Below are 14,052 nucleotides of genomic sequence, written 5' to 3' on the forward strand. Positions count from 1 at the left end.
TTACATATTAAAAGTATTTAAGGTCTGTAATCATCCCCGTCCCGCTTTCAGTCTTTCCGTGCCCATGTGGAAAGAATCGATCAAGCCAGAAATGGACGGATGTCGTATCAACATTCAAAGAGAGTTCTTCTTCATCTTCGCTGTCACAGTCAACTTTTAAATATTGAGTGGTTTTCAAATCTTTTTCGCTCATTCTTTTTTTGATCATTCGCTCGTTGTCCAAAATCTCTTTAAGGAAAGAAGGAATGCCTTCATCATCTTCATTGCTGCTTTCATCTTTCAGTGTCTCGGGCTTATCTTCCATTAATCTTTCAGAATTATCTATCTTTCTTTTATTTTCGTAATAATCGCACGGAACATCTCTTTCAGATCGTTGTCTGCTCTTATTAAAATCCTTCTCATCATTTCTCTGAATGAAATTTCTCCATTTCCAGTTTTTGTTAACGAACAGCTCGCGTTTTCTCTCCACTTCTTCCCAAATCGACACTCCTCCACAAGAGCAGCTGCAACATTCACTGGTATCAGCACATTCTTTGTGCTTGAACTTTTCATTCAATTCTTTTTCTATTGTTCCTTTACTGTTTGAATCTTGTCGAATGCTGCTTTTGTTTAAATTAATGTCTCCTCCAACTTTTGAAACAGAGAAAAAGTCGCAAAATCTTCCAGAAAGTAAGTGCCGTCGAAGAAAGAGCAGAAATGCCACGTTGTACTCAAATTCATCATCGTTTTGTGAAATAATCTCAAACAGGCAATCCAGAAATATTATGAACAACACAAAACAGGAATCTATGCTGTGCTCACACGGAATTACAGACGTTTCAAACATCTCTTCATTTACAGGGACTTCATCTGGATTTCTTAATGAGTTTATAGTCAATACAATTTTTGTATTTTCACGAGAATCACTTTCTTTCTTTTGAATAGCTTTGTAGGATGATGTTTCAGTGTCAAATGTTCTTTTAATGCTGCTTGATTGTTCTTTTGCAAGTGAACTTTTCGCTTCTTCAACTTTCTTCCTGCTCTCTTCTTCATCAGCTTCAATAATCTCATAGGAATGCTCTTTGGGTTCAATAACGCAACTTCCCGCATCGTTTTTCTCCAATTTCTGTTTTGCATGTCCTCTGTAACACCACTCGGTTTGGATAATAATTCTCATTCCGTCAATTGTTCGTGCTTTCCTCCAAAGCAATATTTGCATCAGAGATATCATTACACTGACAAAATGAGCAGGAAATAGAAGAGATGAAAAACCAGCAACGCAGAATGATTCGTATGTGTTTCTCCAAATACTCATATCAGAATCATTTTTGTTGGTTATCGCATTCGAAGAGGAAGATGATATAAGCATTGTTTTTGTACGTTCAAGCTTGTTTGATTCATTATCTGTTTCAATCTCTTCATCTTTCTGCTTTCTGAATGCACCGCTTAAAACAACATCTTCTTCAAAATGGCATGAATCTTCGTCTTCTTCAAAACTACTTGCTAAGCTTTCATGTTGAATTTCGCTTCGTCTATTATCTTCAATTTCCTCATTATTCCTTTCCTTTGATTCGACTTTATTCGTCCAATTGCCTGTATCTGCTTCTCTGTTCTGTTTATCTCTTGTCAATCCTTTTCTGAGCATTATTTCTGAGCTGACCCGTTCCACCTCCTTAGCACAATCGCTCGCAGCAGCCAAGATCTTCGTCTCGATGCTGAATAGCCTCCTTAATGCACGTGGGAAGGAGCCAATTGGCATTCCCATTGGAATCACATCATCCAGAGTAGCATCAGAAATGTAGTTGTTCAGCACTAATTCTGATGGCATAGTAAATACTCCACTCTCAACTCCCATGACATACACACCCACTCGCCTTAAAGTGCTGACGATAGATCGCACCGATGGAAATTCCATCTTCTTCATCACAGTTCCTTTGAGCCAGTTTCCAAAGCCACGTCGTATATCAAGTTCTCCTTTTTTCTCATATATGCTCCTTCTTGTTAAGCTTTCCGAAAGTCTTTGGATTGCAACACTTTTTCTTGATCCAAAATTATTTCTCTTTTTTATCTTTTTGAAATTAACTTTATCATTACTTTTCCTTTTGAGGTTATTTGAAGAATGAGATTTTTTTTTCTCGAAATCTTTGCGTTTTTTCTTAACAAAGCTTCCTTTATCGCTCGCTGAATTACTTAACGATTCATCAAAAAATTCAATTTCTCCGTGATTCTCATAGCCATAGTTGTCTTTCCCAACGACTGCCCATCTTTTGCTTCCGCCTCTTCCTCCTTCATTCTCCATTTGCTTTGCCTCTTTCGAGTCTCTGTCGTTTCCGCTTCCGTTCTTTTCGGCCATAGCATTGTCATCATCTGCAAAATCCACCCAGAACATCTTCTTTCTCTGCTTTCTCTCTTCTTTCTCTTTGTCTTCCATTTCCTCTCTGCGATCGAGAACATACTCTCCAAATGAATAATCGCTGAACCTTCCATATGCAAAATGATCATAGAGCTCAGCATGTACTGTTCCAATGCTAAATCCCTTTTCGCTCTTCTCTTTCCACCTCGCTATAATGTGATCAATCTCAGCACCAGTTCCTTTTGTCATCACTTTCATGTCCTCCTCTGCAAATACCCTCTGCCACAGTTCGTTGAGCGAGCTCAAACTTGTCGATTTTGACCTGTTAACATATTTCTTTTGAGGCAATTGACTTTGGATTCCCAAACTGGCGCTGTCCAATGTGCTTGTATTCTTTTCATTTGTATTGTGCTCAGATTCTATTTGTGATATAGTTGTGAAGCTACGATCTCTGTGTCCTGCTTTAATTTTCGATAAAGCACCTCTGAAGCCAGTAGAGTTCGTATCAGCAGTCGGCAGAGTGTTCTCAGTTGATTTGTTAGTTTGAAAAGTTTGCATTCGACTATTCAATCGAATAATCTCTTGTTCGTTATTTTTCCAGCCCAAATTTCTCAAAAGGCCTTCAATCATAAAAACATTCCATCCGCTTCTTCTCTTCAGAAACCCTCGACGCTTTTCTTCTTTGTTAAGTAAATCAAATAGTCTGACTTTTTTGCATGCATTCAGCTCTTTACCGCAAATTTTGATTTGAGATGAAGCAGAAGCGCTTGCTTGATGAGATAAAGGAAGAATTGTCATTGCTTCAGAGCTCCTTGTTATTGCTTCCTCATGTCCGACGTTATTTGATCCCCACAGCATCTCCTTTTCTAAAAATTCTGCTTTTTCTTTCGATCTCTTCATAGCTTTATTTCGAGCTTCAGTTTCTTCTTGCTCCTTTCTCTTCTCCTCTATTATCTCTGACCTTCTCTTAGCCATCTTGGTCAGACACGCCATGTCCATAATATTCTCCATCTCTTCGTCAGCCGACAAACCAATGATTTTTCCAATTGTTTTGTCTCGTTTGCAGAGCCGGCTTGCGTATCCTTGTGCCACTCGAAACCCTTCTTCTTCTGCTTCTCTAAGCATCCCTGCAATCCGCTGGCTGATCTTAGTCAGATCGTGCCATTCTTCTTTGCTTCCTTCTCCTGTTCTGTTCTCTTCATATCTCATAATCTCTCTCTCAATTTCACTTTCTTCGCTTTCAATCCCATCGTGTTCGGACTGATCTGAAGCATCTTCATCGCCATCTGATCCTTCATCACTGTTATTGCTGAAATTACCTTCTTCCTCGTATTCCTGTATGTTGCCGCTGTAAGCTCCTCCAAATTTGGCTGTATCTTGAAAATTGAAAGGTTTTATTTGTACCATATTTCTTTTGTCCCAATCATTCTCAATTAAATATTCAATGTTCCCTCCATTGGTGCCCGTATTCCTTTCTAATGCTTTTATAACTGTTCCTTCAGCTCGCTCTGCATACGGAGCGACAACTCCAGTTGATTGTCTTTCTCCTCTCAAAATTTTTTCTCTTCGCTTCTTTTTCTCTTCCAATCGCTTCTTTTCTTCTCTTTCTCGAATACCCTTCTCCATTATCATCTCTCCCCAGTTGCTTCTGATTTGTACTTCTTCATCTTTCAGAGTGCAGTGCACGTCCCACGAAACTTCATCGTTGATCACATTACTTGCAATCACAGTCGCTCGTGCTTTGTTTTCTAATTGTTTGATTCCGTTTAGCTCTTCTTTCCATACAATTTCTTTGTTTTCCTTGTCTCTCAATGCATCGTTGGAAAGCTCACAATTTGAAACGAAATGTTCGCCGCCCTCGTTCAAATGCTTTTCTTCTTCAATTTCTTCTTCTTCAATTTCTTCTTCTTCAATGATATTGTTTTCAACTTCAAGACTAAAGTTGTACATGAAATCATTATTTTGTACCAAAAAGTCATCTTCTTCCACATTCCCTTCGAACATCTGCTCGTATTCCCATTCAAGATCGTCCATGCGCCTTTCTTTTTCTCTGCAAATTTTCTCTCTTTCTTCCTGCCATCTTATTCTCTCTTCCTTTCGCTTCTCAAACTCCAGCTGTTCCTCTTCTTCGCCATCCATCTTCACAACATCAAACCCGTTTGCCTCTTCATCCATGCTATCATCGCTCAGACTGACAACATCGCTTTCATCGTTCTCTTCACTCCATTCTCCTCTTTCATCTTCATTTTCGCTGAATAATTCATCAATCGACTCTTTTCGTTTTCTTGTTTCTCTCCTTTCGTATTTTGCTAAATGTGTAATTTCATCAATAATGTGATGGCCCTCATCTTCTTTATTTCGATTATTTCGTGATTCGTTTTTTTCTTTATTGCTTTCTTCTTCCTCGTCTCCACTGGATTCATTTGTATCATCATTATCACTCTCAAGCTCTCCGTTCGTCTCAAGCTTTTCATCGCTGCTATCTCTCTCAAATGTTTTCTCAACAACAAAAGCGTTTTTCTGTGTTCTCTCTCCGAATCTCAACATCCACAAACTAACTTCCCCTCTCCTTTTCTCGCGTATCCACTGAAGCTCCCTCTCTTTCTCTCTTCTTCTCTCTTCTTCTTCTTCCTCTTTGCTGTGCTTCTCCTTTTCTTTCGATTCATCTGCTTTCTTTCCTCTTCGCCTTCTCCCGCGCGCAGCACGCGCATTAATCTGCTCTTGCAACGACAAGTTTCTGTCTTCTCTGTCGCACTTCAGCTTCGCCTCTCTCTCAGCACAAGAAAGCATTCGCTCCTTATTGATTGAGTAATCCATTCTTCTCTGCTTTTCCGTATCAGCCACATGCTCGTCATCATCGATCTCTGTTGAATCAAATCCGTTGTTATCTGTTTTGAAGTCACTTGATTTCTTCTCTCCATTTTCACCTGCATTTTCTTTGTTTCCAAACAATATTCTTGTAATAAGTGTTTCATCATCCCTCTCGTAATCGCTTTCGTTTCTGCTTCTTTGCCTTGAGCTCGGATGGCTAAACCCTTCAGCTCTTTTGCTTTCTTCGCAAATCATTCCACTCCAGTAGCCAACACATATAGTACATCCGTTGTTGTCAATAAAGTTCACCACTGGCATTATCATTGGAGGCTCTTCATTGTCCTGTTTATTGTGGTTCAGTATCTCGCACTTCTTCTGATTTCTTCTTGCACCGTTTCCGCTTTTTTCCTGTCCTGCTCCCATAAATTTCAGTCCTGAATTTGCTGTTCCTGCGACAAGCTCAAATAACCCTTTGAGTCCGACCAACTCCTCAAAAAAATCTCTTTGACTTGAACTGTCGACAGTCGACTTTTCAGTAAGTGCATCAGAAGAAGTCGCAGATGTATCTGCATTGGATGTTGTCTTTAATGAAAGAGGATTCATGATGTGAGAGCCAGAAGAAGCAGATGTCGGGGCTTGTTCACTTTCTTGGATTGTGACGTTTTCAGTTTTGCTGTGTTCAGTAATGCATCTCTTTTCTTGAGACATTCCGCCAAAGCATCCAAATCTCCACCTTTGCTGTTCAATCCATCGTGTTATCATTACGTCTTTCCAGAAAAAAGGCACAACAATTAATTCTGGCAAAAATGTGCAGAGCTTTTTCCCAGCATTAACATTGGAAATTCTCCATTTTCTTTTACTAACTTTCAAAGAAATGTCAATATGCCTATCGTTCATCCATTTTTTATAAAGATGAAATTCACATTCCATTGTGCATTTCTTTAAATAATGTGCCGTTCTTTTCGCATGCTCTCTTTTGTCATTTTTTTGTTTTTCTGTTTTTTCATCATTTTTTATAAAAATTGAATGATTGTTCTTTTTTTCTTGATTATTCAAGTGCTTTGCCCCAATGCCTTTTTGGCCAAATTCAATTTTCAATTGTCTGCTATCAAGAAGTGGAGCTCCCCTCCAATTTGCTTTCTTTGTAAATACTTTATTCAGGCTGCAACAAAATGATTTGACAGCATCAACATTTATAAGCCCAAATCTAAAAATGATTTTGAGAATATAATGAATAAATAGAATGAAACGATATTATAATGCAAAATAGAATTATTTCATTGGATTTGTTAAATCATTAATTCTCAATATAAATTCAAACCGATATTGCCTCATGTCCTTCTGTACAATTCGAAGCTCATGAGAACAATTTTGTGGGAAAAACCCTCCGTTTTCACAAACAAAAAGCGACAAAATTGAGAAAAGATGGATTCTTATTGGGCTCTCTCCATAATGCATTTGAAAAGGTATAACTCGAAGCAATCCACCATATGCCTGTACGAAAGAAAAAATCACTATTTAATGGAACATATTTTTTTAAGTTCATTTGCAAACAAATTCATTTGACGTTGAAGGAACAAACAAAAGCCTGTAATTTGATAAAAATAATTTCCCAGCAACGAATGCAAAGTGGCTATAGCATCCAATTCCATGAGTAGGCTCAATTAAAATTTCTCCATTTATTAAATGAGGTTTTTGGGTCTTTGCATTCATTTGGTGATATGACCCTAATTTACCAAATGAAGCATATGACTATGGGTGAAAATCAGAATTGGAAAAAAATCGAAAATTCAAAAAACGAATATGGAAAGAATATTATAATGATGTTATAAAGAAAAGTGTCAAAAAGTTTTCCAAACAAAAAACCTCAAACACTTTTTTTTTCTCCACAGATAATATATGTGGTAATGTTTTTGTTTGCATATGTTCTGTTGAGAATGATTTGTAATGTCAGTCTCATCGCATTGTCTGCTGGAACGATTAACCTGCACACTTTCTGTCCCACCTGGAAAAATGAGGAACAAAATCCTTTGATGGAAGTCGAAAAATTGAGAGTTATTCATCTGTGGCAAAATTTTTTGCTTTATGAATTTTGTTCCATTCATCTCTTACAAATATTTTTCTCAATTTTTGAATTTTTCTGTAATAATTTGCATTGTTTCGGTTGATTTACAATGAAACGATTGTAGTTAAAGTTTGGAACAATTCTCAGTTTTTTTCATAATTGCTAAAATTTTACCCCATCTGTTTATAATGTACCATTAATGCAACACCCAGAACTCAGAGCCAAACCCGGAACTAAATGTCCCTCTGATTTGAGTTTCAGTGCAGCCTTTATCTTGTGTTTATTTCATTTTTGCAACATTTGGATCGATTATTTTCGATTAATGAATGAAAACAAATGAAAACAATTGTATTATTTTGTTTGGTTCTTTAGAAAAAAGACTCCCTAATCTGGAGAGTTTCAAGTTGAAATGAGAATGATTTGATTTATTTTCAATGAATTCAGGAAATATTTGGAAAAAAATGATAATCAAACATACATTATTATCGTTGTTTGCGTAATTGAAACTTGTTGCATTCCACATCTTTGTTTGTTCTTTTTTGAATGGATAAAATGGACAGCATTGTTCTCCTGATGAAAGCAATTATGTTGAATATGAAATATGCGATAACAAGAAAACTGAAAAAAGATAAAACAATCAAGAAGAACAAATTATAACAGAGAACAGTGACAATTATTGAATTTTCCGAAAACCCAGATTTAGTAATCAGCACTTCTCTTTTCTGTCACTTTGTGTTTTGGAATGAACTATTTTTCTTATTTCAAGCTCTCTTTTTGAAAAAACAGGAGATAGCGATCTTTGGTGGCTCAGTTTTTTTCTGAATTGATGTCTTTTTTGGCTTTGATTGGTTTCGTTTTCTTCTTCTTCTTCTTTCCTTATTCTTTTTCGACGATTCAGAATCTTTTTCTTCGAAGGATTATTTGAAGATTCCATAAGCTTTTTGAGATCGTCATGATTTCGTTTTGAATTATGTGATGAGCGTTGACTGTTGGTGCATTGTGATTCAAATGCTTTCATTTGAGAATGAAGAACTGACAAATAGTTTTCAGCTTCCTGTATTTGATGTTGAATCTCTTTGAAAGTGGTCACTTTCGAAGAAAACTGAGATATGAGAGGAGGTGTTACTTGGAAGATTTGTATGATTTTGTAGAACGAACAGGTGATTGTTTGACTGATAATGGCTTTTGCACTTTTTGGAAATCAGTTGTCACAGATTGGGCTAATTCATGTTCGCTAGCTGTCGGATTTTCGAGATCTTTCTTTGGAGAAAAAGCTCCGAATAAATTATTTATCCATAAATCAGAAGAAGCTTTCTTAGTTTTTTTCTCACTTGACGAAGAGATAGGAGAACCTGATATTCTTGTCAGAACAGAAGAAGCTGCAATAGGCCACACTCCAGTTTTGACATATGATGCTTTCACGGCAGGAGGAGTTATTGCAGCTGCAACAGCATCAGGAAGTGCATTTGTAAGAGCAGATCGATAAGCACTCAAAGAAAACTTGGAAGGATGGTAAAACTTGTTGTAGAGTGTGAACTTTAAACGAGAAAAAACATAAGAATCACATAGCTGCAATAAATGAGTCATGTTTGGATGAAATTTCAGAATAACAATATTATTCTTTGCGGCTCCCCTTGTCACTAATTCATCATCATGTGATCTGTGATTGTCCATCAGCAGAAGAGCTTTTTTTGTTGAAGTCGGTTTAACTTTGGATGTTATCAGAGGAATCCAGCGTCCAATCATTATTTCTCTGAAAATCTCTTTCTTTATTTATCCTGATGAAGAATAAATGTATCGAATATCAAAAGCTGACAACGAAGAGAATTCATCTGGAGTTTCTTTTCTGGGCTACAACAAAAATCTTGGAAGAGAAGATCCGTTCGCGCAAATGCACAAGCACAATGTCGCATTTGGAACTTTTGAAGGTTTAGGCGGAGAAGGTGGAATCTGGTTTTTCTTTCAAACCACAAGTTTCATTGTTGTTTCACCGCAGCTTAAAGAAGCTTCGTCGAAATTGAAGATTGTGGATAAATCAATATTATGCTTTTTGATAACTTCAGCTCAGTCCAAAAATCATTTTCGAATTTTTTGCTGAGATTGAGCTGAAATTTTTGACATTTCCATCGGTCTGGATAAAGCCGATTGTAATACTTCATTTCTTTTAACAAGTTTGTAAGCATATTTGCAGTTTACTGTTTTTGGAATTTGCTTTTCGTCACGTTCTTTTTCCAACAGATCAACGCACTAAATTAATATTGAAAAGAAATATAATGCAAATTTAAATTGATAATTAATAAAAACCATCGATTGAATATCTTTAACTCGAACAATCGTATCTTCAGATAACATTGCCATAACCTGATTTTCAATGGTTTCAAGCTGACTATTGAATATCGACAATGGATGACCTTCTTTTCCAACTACTCTGCCAGACTTTTCCGCTTTGATTGCCCGATACCATGCGCTTTTCGAAATAGCTCCTGATTCAATTGCTGTTTTGAAATTGACAGCATTTTTGCGTTTGATTTCGAAAACTTTTTGGCTTGCCGATTTTATATTTCTAAATTCACTTAAGGCAAGTGTACGTCTGAGCTGCAGAGGTGAAAGTTGCTGTTTATTTTCCATGGTTAAGTGTTTCGATCAATAATTCAAAATAAGTTGCAGATGGCTTTTAAATCATGAAGATGTCTTAAACAGAAAATGACCAACGATAATTTCAAACAATTCGTTTTAGACAACAAAATATTCTGCATCTTGTTAATTTGCGAAAAAAAGAACAAATTGAAAGAGAAGCATTTGGAGTTGCTAATACTTCTCAATCAAACAAAGAAATTTCACTTATTCAACTTTTATTTCTAGAAAATGAATATATGGATTTTATTATACAAAACAAAAGTGTTTTTGAACAACGAATAAGCTTCTCTGATTCTCAAAAGAATATCTCAGTTCCGGGTTTGGCGCTGAGTTCCGGGTATATCACCAATGTTATATTGCTTCTTCTTATTTTTTCATGAATGCAGTTGCAGGGATGCAACTTATCCACGTGGGTATGATGTTGAATATGTCGATATATACAATCTGTATTCAGAGTCAGGAAATCCATTTCATGGATGTTACACCACAAACACAGATGGCCAGAGAGTATGTTATGGATATAATTACTCGAATGCAGGTGCCTGGAAATATGATCAGATATCAAAAAAGGATTGGCTGAAAGACAAGACAATTTATGTTTCAGTGAATGGAAATGATAATTTTGAGTTGTGTGGAGCAAATACAACAATTCCATGCAAAACCGTAATGAAGGCGTTTGAGATGTGTGAGGTGCAGATTAGTTTGGCAATCACGCTGATGGAAGGAAAACGCCCAAGCGAGACAACAATTAATATTGGAACAAAGAAGATTTCAGTCATTGGGAAAAGAAGAACAGAGAGCGCGATAGGAACAAAATCTCTTTCATCAACAGAAGCGCTGTTCGGCGTGACAACGGGTCATCTAAGAATGAGCCATTTGAAGGTTGATTGCAACTCAAATGCAAATCCTTCGCCGAGTGTGGTTGTGGTATCTGATGGGAGTGGGTCACTCTCATTGGAGGATGTTGTGATCACCACGAGTGTTTCTTCAGGAGACTATGTGATGTCGTCGTCAGTGTTTGTGGTGCCGCTGTCGCAGCTGTCGATGGCTGATGTGGAGATAAAAAACATGAATGTGTCAAAACCCTTGTTCTCTGAACCGGATCTTCCATCTTTTTCATAATCTTCATCTTCTGCACTGTACAGTCAGTGCCAAAGCCGATCCTTGGTGCGTAACCCGAACCAAGAGAGAGAGAGAGAGAGAATGCAATCATTTTTCGAAGTTGCAAAAAGTATTTCTTGAATAAAAGACAAAATATATTTAACTATTCGTTGAAACCAGGTATTTGGCAAAATATTTAGTAATTTTCAAATGAAATAATTAACAAAGAAAATTCATTTTGTTTTTGTTTTATTATTGGCATGGTCAAAAAATAATCGATATGAAGCAATTCTTTAAAAAGAAAACTTCTTGTTAGTTCTTCAAAATGATGTGAAGGCTAGAGTTTTGTTCTGCAGTTGAATTTTGAGTAGTATGTTTCTCTTATGCGTTTCTCTTTCGAATTAAATGAAGGAGAAATTTCTCTGTGAGGATGATCGAAATCTCTGTTTTCATTTTTTGAAGTTGATTTCACTTCTTTTTCATCGTCTTTAAGTATTTCAATCATTCTCTTTGCATTTTTTCTCGATAACTTTTTTTCCGTTGCTGGTTCTTTATTCAACATTTCATTAAGTTCTTGCCTGCTATGTTTGTTCTTTCGTTTCATTTCAGAAGAAGATGAAGTTGGTTTTCTAGTTTTCGTCAGCTGTTTTTGAAGAAAATGTAAATGCTCTTTTGTTGATTCAATTTGTTTCATTAGCTCTGAATCATCCATCTCTTTTGCTTCTTCTAATGATTTTTCTTCAGTGGAGTTTTCGTCTGTGGAAAATTTTATTGTTGAATTTATACTGTGATCATCGATAAATGTTGAGCGTTCTTTTGTTATTTCAGAATCGTGGAGAGATGAATGTTTTGAAGATTGTAAAGAAGATAATTGTTTATCGCTATGAGGAGAATAATTCCCAAACAACTCTTCTCTCCAATCTTGCGAGGATTCAGAAGTGTCAGAATTGAATTTATGATTTTGGATGGGGGATCCAGATATGCGATCCAAGACTGGAGCAGCTGCAACAGGCCAGACGCCTGTTTTTATGAACGCTGCTTTTATAGTCGAAGGCATTACCGCAGCAGCAACTGCTTCAGGGAGTGTGTCGGCAAGGGAAGATCTGTATGAATGAATCGAAAACGGAACAGGAACGTGAAATTTATTGTAAAGAGTTGTTTTCAAACGAGAAAAGATGCACGAGTCGCACGGTTGTAATAAATGGGTCATATTTGGTGGAAAACACTTCAAAATGATATTGTGTTTCTCTGCAAAATCTGCAACAGAATTGTCTGAATGAGTTCCATGATTATCCATTAATAACAGGGCTTTATGTGTCGATGTTGGTTTTACTTTAGAGACAATCGCAGGTATCCAAAAATTGATCATGATGTTTTTAAATATTTCTTTAGTTATCCAACCGGATGAAGAAGGAAGAACTTTGATGTCGAACGCCGAAAGTGATGAAAATTCTTGTGGCAAACTTTTCATGGGCCAAAGAAGAAATCGTTGAAGTGAAGAACCATCTGCACAGACACACAGACACAAAGTTGAATTAGGAACTTTTGGAGGAGCTGTTGAAGCAGGCGTAATTTGTTTTTTTAAACAAACAACCAGTTTGCTTGTGCTTTCACTTAAATTCAATGAAGATTCATCAAAATTAAATATACTCGATGAATCAATGTTATTCCTGCTAATAACTTCAGACAATTCTCCAAACCATTGTCTCACATTCTCTGGCGATTGTGCTGCTATTTTTGATAACTCAATAGGTCTCGATACTGCTGCATGAATAATTTCACTTCTTTTTAAAAGTTTGTATGCGTACTTTTCGTTGAGTTTTTTTGGTTCTTTATTTTCACCACACTCTTTTTCAAGAATATCCGCACACTAAGAAAAATATTTCTGAAAAGAAAAAAAAAAAAAAAATAAATCAAACCATGTTCTGGACATCGTGCACTTTTATTGTTTCTTTTTCTGATAATTTTACAAGGACTTGATTTTCAATTATTTCGAGCTGGCGCGCGTTAATTGTTAGAGGATGCCCATCCACTCCAACATCTCTTCCTTCCTTCTCCGCTTTAACACCTCTGAACCAAGCACCTTTGGAAATAATATTTTCGCCAACAACAGTTTGCCATTTCAGTGAATGATCACGGCGTATAGCAAATATCTTTTTGGTTGTTGAATGAATGGAACGATATTTGCAGGATGCGAGTTCGCGATGAAGTTGAAGAGGAGAAAGATATGTTGAGTTACTCATGACATATGGGGTATGATCAAATGAACAATCATTGAAACTTTTTATTAGTGATGTATTTGTTAATTTTTATATGGCTAAATTTTTTTGAAAAGTGACATAAGATCAAAAATCTGACCCATGGAAGTTAATTGTGAAACATTCCGTTTCCATTATTCAAATGAAAATATTAAACAATATCAGTGATGTTTGTTGGCTCATAACAAACTTTTTTTCGATAAAAAATAATTTGGATCAAAATATTATATATCCATTATTATGATCAAAATTAAAATTTCAGTATTTCAATGTGTAAAGAGTTTATTTGCTTTAACTATATTGCAATTATTGATTCATGAAATGCTTAAGGTATTATTTGAATCTTTATCTAGAAAAATTTGAGATTTGTCAATTAATAAAACTCTCATTTGATTATAACTTTTCATTGCACAGCATGTGCCTGGAATAATAATTAATACAAAGATTTCTCCCACAAGTTTGATTGAGATGTAAGCTCGCAAATCAAACGGTTTTCATTTTTTCTTTCATATGAATGTGTAATTAAATAAATAAAATACAAAATTTCTTTTTTTTAAAAGCTTGACAAATTTGTGGCGGATTTCAGATCACCTTTTGTGAAGAAGTTGGCAATGTGGGGCTGCACAACAAATTCATTTGAAGGAGAAGAGGAATTTTTGTTGCAAGTCGAGAAATATCAGAGCGAGACGAAATTTGAATCTGAAATATTGGAAAATTATGAAGACAGCAGGAGAGCAGGGTGTTTGAAGCACTTTGACGATCATTGAGTGAGGGGACACACCGTGTCATTCCATCACTATTCATACAACTGTTAATTTCAGAGGAAACAATCATCTACGGGAAATGTA

General features: G+C 36.1%; 4 protein-coding genes across 4 annotated transcripts; 1 reads left to right on the top strand and 3 right to left on the bottom strand.

The window, feature by feature from the left end:
* Positions 1–7: 7 nt before the first annotated feature.
* MONOS_4391 (putative Myotubularin-like phosphatase domain) lies at positions 8–6,897 on the bottom strand (the record flags this gene model as incomplete). Its single annotated transcript, XM_067874459.1, has 3 exons — positions 6,698–6,897; positions 6,465–6,637; positions 8–6,350 (listed from the first exon to the last, which is right to left on the bottom strand). Exons 1-3 carry the CDS (start codon positions 6,854–6,856, stop codon positions 8–10), a joined length of 6,675 nt encoding a protein of 2,224 aa, XP_067734832.1. The 5' UTR covers positions 6,857–6,897.
* A 1,433-nt stretch (positions 6,898–8,330) lies between these two features.
* MONOS_4392 (uncharacterized protein) lies at positions 8,331–8,954 on the bottom strand (the record flags this gene model as incomplete). Its single annotated transcript, XM_067874460.1, has 1 exon — positions 8,331–8,954. One exon carries the CDS (start codon positions 8,952–8,954, stop codon positions 8,331–8,333), a length of 624 nt encoding a protein of 207 aa, XP_067734833.1.
* Positions 8,955–10,193: 1,239 nt separating this feature from the next.
* Positions 10,194–10,967, top strand: MONOS_4393 (uncharacterized protein; the record flags this gene model as incomplete). The annotated part of the gene is made up of 1 exon (XM_067874461.1): positions 10,194–10,967. The coding sequence occupies one exon, from the start codon at positions 10,194–10,196 to the stop codon at positions 10,965–10,967; it is 774 nt and encodes a 257-aa protein (XP_067734834.1).
* A 316-nt stretch (positions 10,968–11,283) lies between these two features.
* MONOS_4394 (putative DDE superfamily endonuclease) lies at positions 11,284–13,189 on the bottom strand (the record flags this gene model as incomplete). Its single annotated transcript, XM_067874462.1, has 3 exons — positions 11,284–12,559; positions 12,647–12,816; positions 12,866–13,189. The coding sequence occupies 3 exons, from the start codon at positions 13,187–13,189 to the stop codon at positions 11,284–11,286; spliced, it is 1,770 nt and encodes a 589-aa protein (XP_067734835.1).
* Positions 13,190–14,052: the final 863 nt, after the last annotated feature.

The sequence above is a fragment of the Monocercomonoides exilis genome, assembly GCF_001643675.1.
Source record: "Monocercomonoides exilis strain PA203 chromosome Unknown scaffold4-2303458, whole genome shotgun sequence".
In the NCBI taxonomy this organism is placed as follows: domain Eukaryota; phylum Preaxostyla; order Oxymonadida; family Polymastigidae; genus Monocercomonoides; species Monocercomonoides exilis.